Below are 13,365 nucleotides of genomic sequence, written 5' to 3'. Positions count from 1 at the left end.
TGGAACTGTGATGAGACCGGTCTAATGTTTGTAACTGCAGGATCCAAAGTTGTCACTAGCGTAGGTAAGAAATATATCTATAGGCGTGTTTATGCGGAAAAAGGAACGACAACTACACTGCTGTGCTGTGCAAATGCAGCAGGAAAATCTGGTCCAATTCTGGTTATATTCAAAGGAGTGCAGAACATTCCAGCCTTAAAGGAAGGTGCTCACCTTGATGCAATGGTCGCAGTAAGCAAGAAAGGTTGGATTACAAGCGAGCTTTTTGTAAAATGGTTGGAAATGTTCATTAATAATCTTCCTCAAGCTCGACCAGTAATCCTCACTATGGACTCACATGCTACTCACCTATCACCAGAGGCTTTACAATTGGCGGATGAAAACCAGATTATCATCATCACTTTTCCATCACACACGACCCATCTTCTACAGCCTCTTGATGTTAGTGTCTATCGCTCATTGAAATCTGCTTGGAATAATGAAATAGATGGACACATGAGAAGCAACCCTGGGAAAACTCCAAGTCGATACAACTTCCATTCTCTGTTCAACCCTAGCTACGAAAAGAGCTTCACGCCCCAGATAATCAGAGCTGGTTTCCGAAAAACTGGCATTTGCCCGTTTAATAGGAATGCTATTTCTCCTGAGGCTACGGTCCCGTCTACGGTTTCCGATAGAAATTCAAACGGAAACAGTGGAGGTGAATCATGCCTACAAATTCCATCCTGTGACCCATCCAATGTTCCCACCACTCGTAGGAAAGCACAATCGGCTAAAATCCATACTAAAGGCGTAGGCCTACCTTCTACGAAGAACTCTAAACCTGGTCCCCCTCACAGTCCTGACACTTCGGAAATGAGTAGTGCGGAGAAACATACCAGTGATGACAACTCCACTTGCTCCATTTGTGAAAGAGATTATGCTCATGACTTAAAAAATGGCACCGGTGCAAAATGGATTCAGTGTTGTTTCTGTTTGAGGTGGTACCACAATAAATGTGAAGATATTCCTGATGATTTTGACGAAGACATTTACATGTGTTCTCAATGCGAAGATTAGTTGTTTGTGAGAAAAAAATATTTCAGGCGTGTGAATTACCATTACTTGGAACATAGTTGACCATCCATTTTATTCCTTGTATGATGCTTTTATATATATATATGTGTGTGTGTGTGTAATTGAATGTATTTTGTAACATAAAACTGCAATTCAGTTATAGAGTCGCCTTTTAATGATTATAAGTACAATTGATATATAACATTTAGTTATTTATGTAAGTATCACGGAATAAGGAAACACCTCACGGAATTAGGATACCACTACCACGGAATTAGGGCACATATCACGGTATTACGGAACAGTGACATGTTTATGAATTAAATTGAGTAACATAAAAGTAACTCATCCTGTAACCTTCATACATTTCAGACAGGTGAACCATGATGCGAACTTCGACAACTGTAGTCCACTTGTATGAATGCAGAAAAATAATCGTCAAAAATTACATTTGAAAAAAATTGTCACGGAATTAGGCAACCTTACCCTACCCATTGGATGGACTTGGTTAAAACAGAATCAGGCAACGAAAGCTGGACTAGAACAAAGTGATAGAAAATGAATGGTGGGAAAGTATAGTAAACTGGAGAAGAAAAACATCTAGACCTGCCGACAGCTAGTTAAGAGGAAATTACAATGATGTATCAGTATCAATCTTCTTCTTAAGCATTTATCCTGCTCTGATGTGGTGTCCACTACTTTGGTTCTATGTTGCCATATGGTACGATCATGGGCCTGGTCAGAGTTTAGGCCAACAATCCTGAGGTCGTCGTGCAGGGGAACAAGACAGTGATCCTTTACCATCTACATAAAGCCTTCTTTGCCACAGTTTATTCCCCTGCTCAAAGTCTGTGACTAAACCCGAGCAGACTACTGTCCATCTTTTCTACGATTGGAGCTACTCTGTATTGTCCACATACAGTCATAAGTTTGTCATATGATTACAAAGTGTCTGATAACATGCCATTGTAGCATCCCTGTTTTCAGCACACTTCCTTCCTTCCTTGGTAACCAGCCAACATTCGACAACGCGGACTGGCCAGATGACAGACGGAAAGAGAAATTTTTTATGTAAGTTGTTCTGGAAATTTCCTATCACAGAGGACACCAGCCACAGTCCACCTTTAAAGCCATTTTAAAAATTTGCAGTTGGTTATTTCTGGCTGAAGGGTCTCGTTTTCAGGAAGTATTGAGTCCATGTATTTAAAAGTTTTTTTTTTTTTTTTTTTTGTGGCAAGTCAAAACCGTTGATGTTAATGGCATCTTTTTCATGCAAGTCTGTGGTAATATATTCTGTATCAAATACTGTATATGCAGAATATATGAAAAGTACACAACACATACAGACACCTCTCTGGATGGACATATTTAATAGACATTTACTCGCAGGGATGATGCCTGATAGTAGGAGAAAAATTGAGAATTAAAATGCATTTTAAGGGAAGGTCATATAGGCGATCCGAACTCTTATCAAGGATAACCTCTTGAGAACAAAATATTTAAAATATTCCTGAATTCTCAAGAACAAACAAATAAGATTGTCATTAAAAACTGTACAACACAAACAATATGTCATATCTGATGAAGAAAGGGCATAAATAAATAAATAAATAAATAAATAAATAAATAAATAAAAATATTCCTGAAACTTTTGATGGACATTTCTGAACAAGAAATGGAGCCAATGATATCTGAATGCCAATTTGATTTAGGAGAGATAGGAGCATGATACAGGTCGTACCTTACCTTTTGGATGAAACCAAGGAGAACCTAAGGAAACTGACAAATATTATGAAGACCTTTTTGACTCTATGAAGGCCTTCGACACAATAAACAGGGAAATAATTTAAACATTGAAGAACTATATTGTTGAAACACATTCTCTTGTTAAGGTATCAGAAAGTAATACTGATTTATATCACAACCTAAATTGATGAAGACGTCATATCAGACCAATAAATGGAGTGTTGCAGGGCAACCCTGTTAGTCCATCAGGGACATACTAAAGTACTAAACAAAAACTACACTAATTATGCACGCAGATGACATGATCATAGAATCAAAGAATACTAAAGAGTTACAAGAAGCCTTATAAGAACTTTGGATATGGGTAGATAAAAATGATTAAGACATCAATATACAAAAACAGTTCAAATGTATTTCAGGAAAGGCCTCAGTAAAGGATACATTATCACTCAACCAAGAGCCTTTGAAAATAAAGAAAATAAAAAGTACAGTAGAAATCCGCTATAGCGAGTACGGCATATAACAAGAACCCCACTACGACAATTTTTGTTTGTCCCTTCAAAATTCCTGTATTAAACTGTGTATTATCCTTCGGTTACAGCAGAAGTCCTATCAATGACGCATCCGTTATAATGAGCGATTTTTCCGTTACTCATATTTATGCGCCCCAGCGATTATGTTGCACGGGATCGATCACCATCGGTATCGTTTCCTCACACTGTCCCCTGACGAGTTCTCTCGTCGACATTCGAAGGCGATTAGTAATACCCGTCAACTGCTGTTCCGTATGAAAATTCAAAACAAAGGAGAACGGTCTTGCATAGTAAATGCGTAAATAACGTGTCCGATAACAGCTGTTAACTCATTAAAAATAAAGGCTGAAGTAAACGATCTGTTAATTTTAATGTTGGATACTGAAATTAGGTAAGAATGTGATACACCCCAAGATAGGACACAGTACATCACCGATTTCGGAGGATAGTTTATATTTTCTCATGTCTAGTTAAATTTTAGAAATTTTAGCGATAAAGTTATCATTTCTCTACATGTGTTTGAAATATGTTTTTCATGATACATATACAGTTAGGTTAGGTGACTCCGTTTGAAGAAGAAAACGGAAATGTTTGCCATAGAAGCCTCTGGAGTGATACTGCAATTCTCCGAATCCAAGACGACAACTTTTTTCTCAGAACCTCGTGTGAAAAATCAAAGGTCGTCTTGCATTCACGGCCTAACAGTAATAACCACCACTGGCAACTGCTGCAGTAAGCACGCTACTCCTTTTCATCCCCGTGTGCACGCACACAAAACTCGTTGACAGTAAACGATCGTCTCTTTATTATACATCGCTAACTGCGGCGACTGGTTGTCACAGTGCCTAAGTGTAACGTCACTGGATCTCGGGAAATATTAAAGAGTAAATGACATTCTATTAGCCTCTACACAATTGTTTCTCAAATCTGCAGAATGGCATCAAACAATGCGAGGCTACTCAGTAGCAGAGTTATAACGCGTCTACTGTACCTAATGCTTAGTAAAATTAAGTTTTGTAGATAGCAGGAATACTTTCGCGATGGATCGTCATGTTGCAAAGATACATGGAACAGGTATTGCCGGCAAATTTTCAATGGGTTCTCATCAATATTATAATGCCAATTTTAAGTAAGTGGTTATCAAACACTCGGAAATGTAGAATAATTGTTCAGCCGCAAGAAAATACGGCACAGACCTAACTAAAGCCAATATTTGGCGTTAACGTGAAGACAAAGCTTAAAAATGCGTGCTGCACAAAAAATGCATTCAGTTGTCCGCAACATGGACGCATTAAAGAAGTCGAAGATGAAATTGTGAGGTATGTGCACTTAAAACGCAAGGACGGAATTGCCATACTGTGGTGCAATAAACTCGTTCGTTGACTTTCAACGTCTGCGATTAGGCATATACATCGCTAGCCGCTGAAGTGAGTTGAACCCAGCAAGTGAGACGAGCGTATAGCGGCAGTCAGTTATATCTGACACTGAGTGAAAGTAACAGTTTTATAGTATGCAAGAATATTTTCCTGCTGGATCGGCGTATTGTAGAGACGCGTGGAATAGGTATTGCTGGAAAATTTTCAACAGGTTCTGTTCGATTTTATGATGCCAATTTTAAGTTAATGGTTATTAAACGCGCTGAAATAAAGAATAATTGTGCAGCTGTAAAAGATTACGCCATAACTAAAGCCAATGTTTGGTGTCTAAAAATAGTCTAAAATGCGTACTGTATAAGAAAGGCACTCATGATTTTACAAAGCACTTTTCAAGATATTTACATTTTTTGAAGGAAAAAGTGGGGATTGTCATGGATTCGGAGAAATACGGTACTATAATTTTTTAAGAATGAAATTAAACATTCACTTTTAAGCAGTATCGGAATTCGAAAAAAAACAAGTAAGCCGTAGTGTGGATATTATCCGCGAAAATGCAAGTTTTGAACAAACCGATCGCCGTTTCATACTGATTTTAATGTGTATGGGGGTTTTCTTGACTTTTACAAAAAATCGGATATAATGACGTTATAGCGAGTAAATTTTTCGCTGTTATGAATTCTTGGTATAACAGACTTCTACTGAAAATTGTAATTGCGCTGGAGGCTACAGCATCTTTATTCGCTACTATCAACGGGAGAAAACTACACTCTGGCAATGTACAACATATGAAATTTACCATGATATCATTAGATATCACCTATAGTAACATACTGTAGTCTAGAACTCGTTTGGGAAAAATTAACAGCAATAAATCTTGAGGGAATAGGAAAAAGTGAAAGCATTGTAGAGCAGGAAAAACAGCTTCATCAAGACTAATCTATGACCTAGCCCAACTCATCTACCAATCCATATAAGGAACTTTTACGCAGAAGAAAGATGAAGAGATTGGAAATAGAAGAGGACTTTTACAGTTCGAGTGCTAAGCTCGAAAGAAAGTTAAGAGCAGAGAATTAAGACCAAAGACATGTTACCAGATATGCTATGCAAGGGTTTCACCATAAAACTTGTAAAACAAAAACCTTTGATTATCCTAATGACAAAAGTAATGTGAGAAAAAAAGAAAGGAAGATATCATACAACAGACTTGCCATGGGAGAAAATTTCTGCATGACTGCATAATATATTTATTATAAAAGTGTTACAAAAATTCTGAAACAGGTGCTAAGCATGAATGTGCATGCAAACCTTCACAGTCAGGTTAACAAGCATATGACTGCTACAGAGCGCGAGTAGGCAATGGTATGGGTCGCATACACTGACTGAAACAAAACTGGTATATGTGGTAGATTAATGTTTTAGCTCACAGGCAGAATTCCTTAAGGCAATGAGCAATACGTACACATTACCACAGTCTGTGTTTAGATTGGTTTGTTAACAACAGTTTGCAACTCGTGACTCATTACTCCCAGACAGTATATATGTACAGAATCAGTCGCATTACATGCTGCCATACCCTGATCCTCTCAATACTTTCATGATTTACAAGCTCTACATAGAGTTACAAATAGTGCTATCACAAAGTGCATTTCCTGTACATGTGTGAGAGTATTTTGTATTTATATTCATTCACAGAGCACTTTGCTGCAATTTTGAAGTATGTTCTAAGGGAATAGATATCTCGACCTGTGGCACCATTTCTCGGTAACAAGGCATCTCTTCGCAATAGTACAAGTTCTTTTGTCCCTATGTCCTCAAAGGATACCCATTTTAGCATTCACTATTTCAGATACAGCCAGTATATTTATGGATCTCCCTACACGTTATAATATTCCAGGAAACAAACATTCATTTTACAGGCTATCACATCAGTACTTAACCAAATACAACAGGAAACATCATTACAAAACTCATTTCTGCACCTACCAATTTCAAACTTCCATCAGTATTGTTAAAAAAAAATGTTCTGAAGAAAAAAAATCATTCTGAGGACTTTTATGGCAATTTAACCCAATGATACAACCCCAACACAAGCTAAATATAAATAATTAGCAGTGCATTGCACCAAAGTGGCATTAAATTGCTGAATTTAATCGAAGTCTCAAAATTAAGAAAGTCAATTAATGAAATCTATCAAAAATTAAGTTGAATTAAATAACAAAATAATGAGCCACTGGTAAATACAGGCTGCTTTGATGAGTGGGCATTTCTTTCTCTAATCGTGGACACTCACTTATTATTCCAAAGCAATGCTACGAAGCACGTACTTGACGGTGTAGGCGAAGGCAGCAAATCCTATGATGACGCAGATATTAGTTAATGCACTCTGAAGTGGTCCTTGGTCATTGTTACCAAACTGATTCCGCAGCAAGCTCTGCATATCATTGGAAGAGATCGTAGAGGGATTGTTTCGAGCTGCAATCTCTGCTTCTGCTCTTCTTTCCAATTCAGTCTTTATGCTCTGCCAAGTAACAGAGATACAAAGTCAAAATATTACTAGATGTTAAAAAATTATTAACTTGACAAGTGTTGGGCCAGGGGCATAAAGCATAAAAGAGTGAACAGGAACAGACCAGGAAACAAGGTTCATCACACATCGATGGGTACATGTACAGTAATAAGCATTAGGAGAAGAATGAATATTATAGGAACTAATTGTTCGAAATAGCCTTTCTTTCTTCTGATTTGCATGGCGTGACTGGCAAAATGTGAACCCAAGATGTAGTAGGATGACCCACAGGAGGTCCTAGACATTCAAATACTAAGTGATTTACAGTTTCATACAATAAAAAGAAACTCATTTTCTGCATAAACATTCTATAGGCCTATATGAAAAGTTAACATTAATTCATCAATGGAGTCCGGCTCCATGGCTGAATGGTTAGCGTGCTGGGGTCCTGGGTTCGATTCCCAGCAAGGTCAGGAATTTTAATCATCATTGGTTAATTTCGCTGGCATGGGGGCCGGGTGTATGTGTGGTCATCATTTCATCCTCATCATGACGTGCAGCTCGCCTACGGGCGTCAAATCAAAAGACCTGCATCTGCAGAGCCAAACTTGTCCTCGGACACTCCCGGCACTAAAAGCCATACGTCATTTCATTTCATCAACGAAGAATCCCACAGAATAGCTACACATTTTACCTAATCCAGGGAAACATAAGATGCAGTATGTTTGCATCTTTCTCTGAAACTGAAGAGAGTATTTGAAACACCACCAAGAATAGAAATTGTGTGCTCTAGCCTTCCGCAAATGCATTTTAATTGGATCATTGTCATCTTGTTACTGATAATGCTGTTATTTCAAGATAAGAAACATATTAGTCATTAGACAATAATAATAATAATAATAATAATAATAATAATAATAGCAACAACAAGTCAAATGTCAATATAACAAATAAACTTACCAGTTGAACAAAAAAAATTGTAATCCTCGTCTACGGTTCCACAAGTTCCAATGCAAAGTGATTTAATTTGAGCGAATGCTGGTAGTGGTATAGTATGAAGATTTCATTAGACTGTGAAAAAATAAACATCCCTTCATCAACATATGAAGTTGAATGAATTTATTTTGTACACATATCTCTACTTACTGTGTATTAAGATACGTAAGCTGCATATAGACAAAGCCATTGTCCGAAAGAACCACGACTGTAATCTTATAAAGAATTTGGAGATATGGGAAGCAACATAAGCATAGAATGTCTCAGCAAATGACCGGTTCTGAAATATCTTGTTATCTCCGAGACCATCTACAGTCTACTGTCAACCTTTCACTGCTGGAAAGGGGAGGAGGGCAGGGAGAGTTGCAGAGCATGTAATTAACTTAACTAAGTGCAAGTGTACAGTACTCTATTTCCAGGTGTGGGTATAACTTGTTGTCTTACACAATTACCTAAACTATTTTGATGTTACATTTGTAACACTGACTACTAGAAAAGTCCACTGTAAAGTGCAATGCCTAGAATGGTTTGTCGTGTATGTTCAGTTTAATAAAATCTCAACACAATAATTTCATGGACCCTGCATTTTGTTATATTGGCATTTGACTGTAATAATAATAATAATAATAATAATAATAATAATAATAATAATAATAATAATAATAATCATATTGCCAGGTTGAGTGGCTCAGACGGTTGAGGTGCTGGTCTTCCGACCCCAACCTGGCAGGTTTGATCTTGGCTCAGTCCAGTGATATTTGAAGGTGCTCAAATACGTTAGCCCCGTATCGGTGGATGTAAAAGAACTCCTACAGGACTAAATTCCAGCACCTTGGCGTCTCCGAAAACTGTAAATGTAGTTGGGATGTAAAACCATTAACAAAAAACTAACAACAATTATAATGTTACGTTTTGGCAGGGTAGATAAATAACTGCAACAAATTGTAGTAGTCCTTAACTTATAAAATTTATTAACTAACAACTATTTACACAACTACTACACGAGGGTCACAACTTGCACTACACAACACACCAATTACACAATTCACTCTATCAGTGTTCTCAATGTTCAGTCAAACTAATTCACATTTAATCTTCCTTGAACAGTCTACACAAACTATGCTACGCACACTCCTAAAACTGATGCTCACAGTTTTAATCAGTCCCACAGTCACTCATGCTACAGAAATCATAGTCCTCAGGTCACAACCCATACATGACAATCCCACAGTTCAGTATGATGTACACTATCCACAGTCAACACTGCAATTTTCGTTCACTGTCCCATGCAATACCCAGCGTTTTCTTCCACGCTGTTTCAGAACACAAGGTTCGCTACACAGCGGCTGGCCCAAGGAACTCCTCCATAGCGACAGGCAGGCAGAACGAAAACTCAGTTCCACAGACGGATCACTCCACTGACTGCCTCCTCAACTCAGGCTGTCTTACTCAAACTGACCGACAGAGTTAAAACACTGAACTCTGCTGGCTCACCGACAAAGCTCAACTACTCCTCTCGACTGGCAATTCTAGCCTGTCTTATAGAACTGGGTCCGTCTCATCCAGACGCTTTGAGAAAGGAGATGCCTCCAGATCCTTCTCACGATGCCGGAGGCCTCTAATGAGGTAGCAGGGCAATAGAGACAGCAATGATGGAAGCACAGGCCAATACGCACTTGGCTACCTCTCGACAGGCTCGTTGTGCAGCAAACAGCGAGGCCCCAACACAGTGACGCCATTCACTATCCAGTCCCAACCAAGTTGCTCCTCCATGTGATCTATGACAAGGACCCGGATTCTTATGTAGTTACATATTCCATTCCTTTACTTGTAACCAATTGAAAATGACAAATACCGACGAATTGCGGTTCTGATTTCATTATACTGTACCTGCGTTTCATTTTACACATTGTTAGTATATAATTATGTGAAGAATGTAATATTTTTGTACATATCTAGGTAATTATTCATAAAGTGAAATACTGCGTCAGCTTGCTTAATTTTCAGACTATAGTAGAATAATTGGCAAATTTCATCTCATAGTATACTAGCTGACATGCCCATGCTTTGCTACGGAATGAGCAGGCCACAGACAGCTGTGAACACTCCTCTGCCATATTCCGTTAAGTCTGCACACTGCTCATTCCAATCAGCACCTCAGAGTAGGGATTGAATCAGTGAAATACTAAGAACCGTGTGTTCCATACCACTAATATCAGAAAATTTATAAACCAGAGGAACGGCATGCTAAAGAAAACAAAGTAATATAACTCCCCAGCTACTTCCCGCTAATATTCAGGCAGGCTCTTTTACTCGGGACGCAGCAATGCCGGCTATCGGAGATGAATGGCAGCAGAGGAGAAAAAGCACATCACAACAAACAATGGTCAATGTAATGTTATTGTTGATCAATTTTAAGAGCTTCAGATATTGTAGGATTTCGCATTTAGTTTTCTTCCAACTCTATGATATTAGGGCATCTAATGTAAGGAGAGTTCTTCGTTCATGACTCTAGTCTTATTCTTCAAGCGATCTATATTCTTCAAGGGAGCATTCCTGTAAGATATTTTTATAATCACCTTCACAATTTTCCTTATTGATATGGATCAATGACTACGCGGTTTTACACCTTAAGACAATCGTGACAAAAACCTTTGCCATTTAACACGATTGAAGAACACTTCCATGTTAGCAGTACTCGATGTGGACTAAGCAACAAAAGTCTAAATAATGTATTCTCTTATAGTTCGGTAAAACTGTATCAAGACATAAATGATCAGAAATTGTATTCTCTGTAACTTTCCTTATAAAATATCTACTTTTCGATAGGACCAATGACATAGGTATTTAAAAAATACATTTTATACCCCTTCCCCATATACTACCATTTCATGCAGCATGTATAAAATTATTTATAGCCTGGACTAGCGTCTTATTCCCCGACTTCACATACCGATCTTCATTAAATTTTCATCAGCCATTTTCCCGTGATGCACGTACAGACAGACAGACAGACAGACAGACAGACAGACAGACAGACAGACAGACAGACAGACAGACACGACGGAGAATTAGCAAGTGCATTTCCTTGTTACTGTGGACATGACCAATAAAGAAATATTCTTTTTAAAATTCTGAGCAACGTGCAGACAAAACTCATATTTTGTATAGATATTTCAATTGCTAAAGTTGACTTTAAAATTCCATTAAAACTGGGATTTCTAACCCTTCGTCTGTGAAATACGGTACGTCCTTGTGCCTCAACTGCATTTAACAGCACTAATCCTCTTTCAGAATCAGGGATGGCTAGGTGCATTTCATTGGTCATAGTTTCTAACGATCTCCATGGAGTCTTAAAACAAAATCTAGGTTATTCGAGCCCTCTGTTTGCAAGATCATTAGTTTACATACCATGGTATTGAAAAGGTGGAAAACCTAACCTTTAATTTGAATGTAAATCTTTCTTCAATACGGACCAGTATGAAGTTTTTAACACTTAAGATCATTAGTGACGAACAAAAAGAGCCCCTGGAAGATATTACACCCAGCCAGTTTTATATTTTAAAATATGCACCAGTGACTTCCTGCGATGCTGAAGAGTCCTTCACAACTTACAAGAGAATTTTATCGGATCAACGCCAAAACATGGAAAAATACTTGGTGACACACTGCGCATCATGATAAAACTCTTTCCGTACTATTTGCATTACTTAATAGGGATTTAAGGACAGATTCTATATTAAATTTATTTAGCAACATTTATTTGTTTCATTTTCATGGCACAAGGGCAACAGGAAATTAGCTACAATAATACATTGTGTAATATATGCAGCAATTTACAGTGCATAACATTATTTTTAAATATTTGAGGTATTTAAGCAGTAGGCTATACAAATTATGTAAAGCAACAACAATGACTGTCATAAAATATGGAGTTTAAAACAATTTTACTGTCTCATAACCGTAAGTCATAATAAAAGGAATATACAAACTTTTTTTGGGGGTATATTTAGTGCATTAATACTATTACATATTCAAGTTAATTAACTTCAGTCTGCTCCTCAGGAGTACAGCCTTTTGCAACTGCTTCACTATAGACATTGCTGACAGGAGAAAGTTTTCATTTGATTTGCCGTTAGGACTGGGGTCCTCTTCCGGCATCGAAACTGTTGCCCACATTCTCCTTTCTGGTGAATTTTTGTCATTTCCTACACAAATGCTTTGCTTGGCCTCCAAAGGGAGGGCTCCTTTGTCCGTGGCCGTAGGTCCCCCTTTGGGTGTCAAGTTTGGTAATGGCCGTTTGACCCTCGGCCAAACAGTCATAGGTAGTCGTCTTTTCTTTATTCGTGTCAGAAGTACCAACTTTACATACAGATATTAAAAAAAACATCTACATTCCTGCTATACAAATATACAGGTCTATTATACAATCACAGATAAATCAACAATTCGAGAGCTAGACGATTCTTGCCGAGTATTGGGCGATGTCAATAGTGTTGGGGGCGGCTGCAATAAAGTCTTTCATAGTGCACATTGAAGGACAAAGCACACTGACAGATGTTGGATCGTCTGCTGCTCTCTGCAATCACAAAGTGATGAATCGCATGAGAAACCCAAATTTACTCTTGTTCTGCCAACTTCTGTATGGAGTCTGTTAAGGGCTTTACAGATTGTCCACTTCTGGTGTCCACATGGAAGACTTTCCTTCGGCTCTATCCAGTTGGAAAGGTGGTTGACTTTCTTTCCACATTTTCATCCTAGCATTCTCTGCTTTCCCCTCAAGCGTAACTGATGTGCGGAGAAAACTTTTTCTAGAAGTCGCATACGGCAGCAGGATGATCCCGACCAGACTCGTCAACAAACCTAACGAATTATATTATGCGTTAATAAAAACACTGAGACAATGAATGTACCAAATTAACATTACTAATTGAAACCATGATATAGATTATTCCCATAGGGAACCTGGTAATGAGACAAAGTCTCTCATAGTGCATCAGCACTGCCGGAGGCTCCAAATAGCCTACGCAGTGGCCTCCACGGTATGCACTAGCCATGCATCTTGGTGGGTGTGCTATTTACTAACTGATGAGCCCGACTTAGCACACTAGGGCGAAACGCTGGCAACCAGGAAGTAGTTAGCTGGAAAATT

The 13,365-nt window shown here is 38.2% G+C and overlaps 1 protein-coding gene across 3 annotated transcripts in view; it reads right to left on the bottom strand.

Annotated features, from left to right (window-relative positions):
- Nucleotides 1-13,365, bottom strand: part of LOC136876263 (ubiquitin-conjugating enzyme E2 J2) — an 83,192-nt gene that overhangs the window by 25,925 nt on the left and 43,902 nt on the right. The window contains exon 5 of one of the 3 annotated variants that reach the window (XM_067150069.2): nucleotides 7,002-7,229. The exons of 1 other annotated variant lie outside the window; for it this stretch is intronic. In XM_067150069.2, coding sequence (XP_067006170.1) covers nucleotides 7,005-7,229 — 225 coding nt within the window. In that variant the 3' untranslated portion in view covers nucleotides 7,002-7,004. The remainder of the gene's footprint in view (nucleotides 1-7,001; nucleotides 7,230-13,365) is intronic. One more of the 3 variants, XM_067150068.2, reaches the window with a different exon arrangement.

The sequence above is a fragment of the Anabrus simplex genome, chromosome 6 (genome assembly GCF_040414725.1).
Source record: "Anabrus simplex isolate iqAnaSimp1 chromosome 6, ASM4041472v1, whole genome shotgun sequence".
In the NCBI taxonomy this organism is placed as follows: Eukaryota; Metazoa; Arthropoda; class Insecta; order Orthoptera; family Tettigoniidae; genus Anabrus; species Anabrus simplex.
This window is presented reverse-complemented; position numbering and strand designations above follow the sequence as displayed.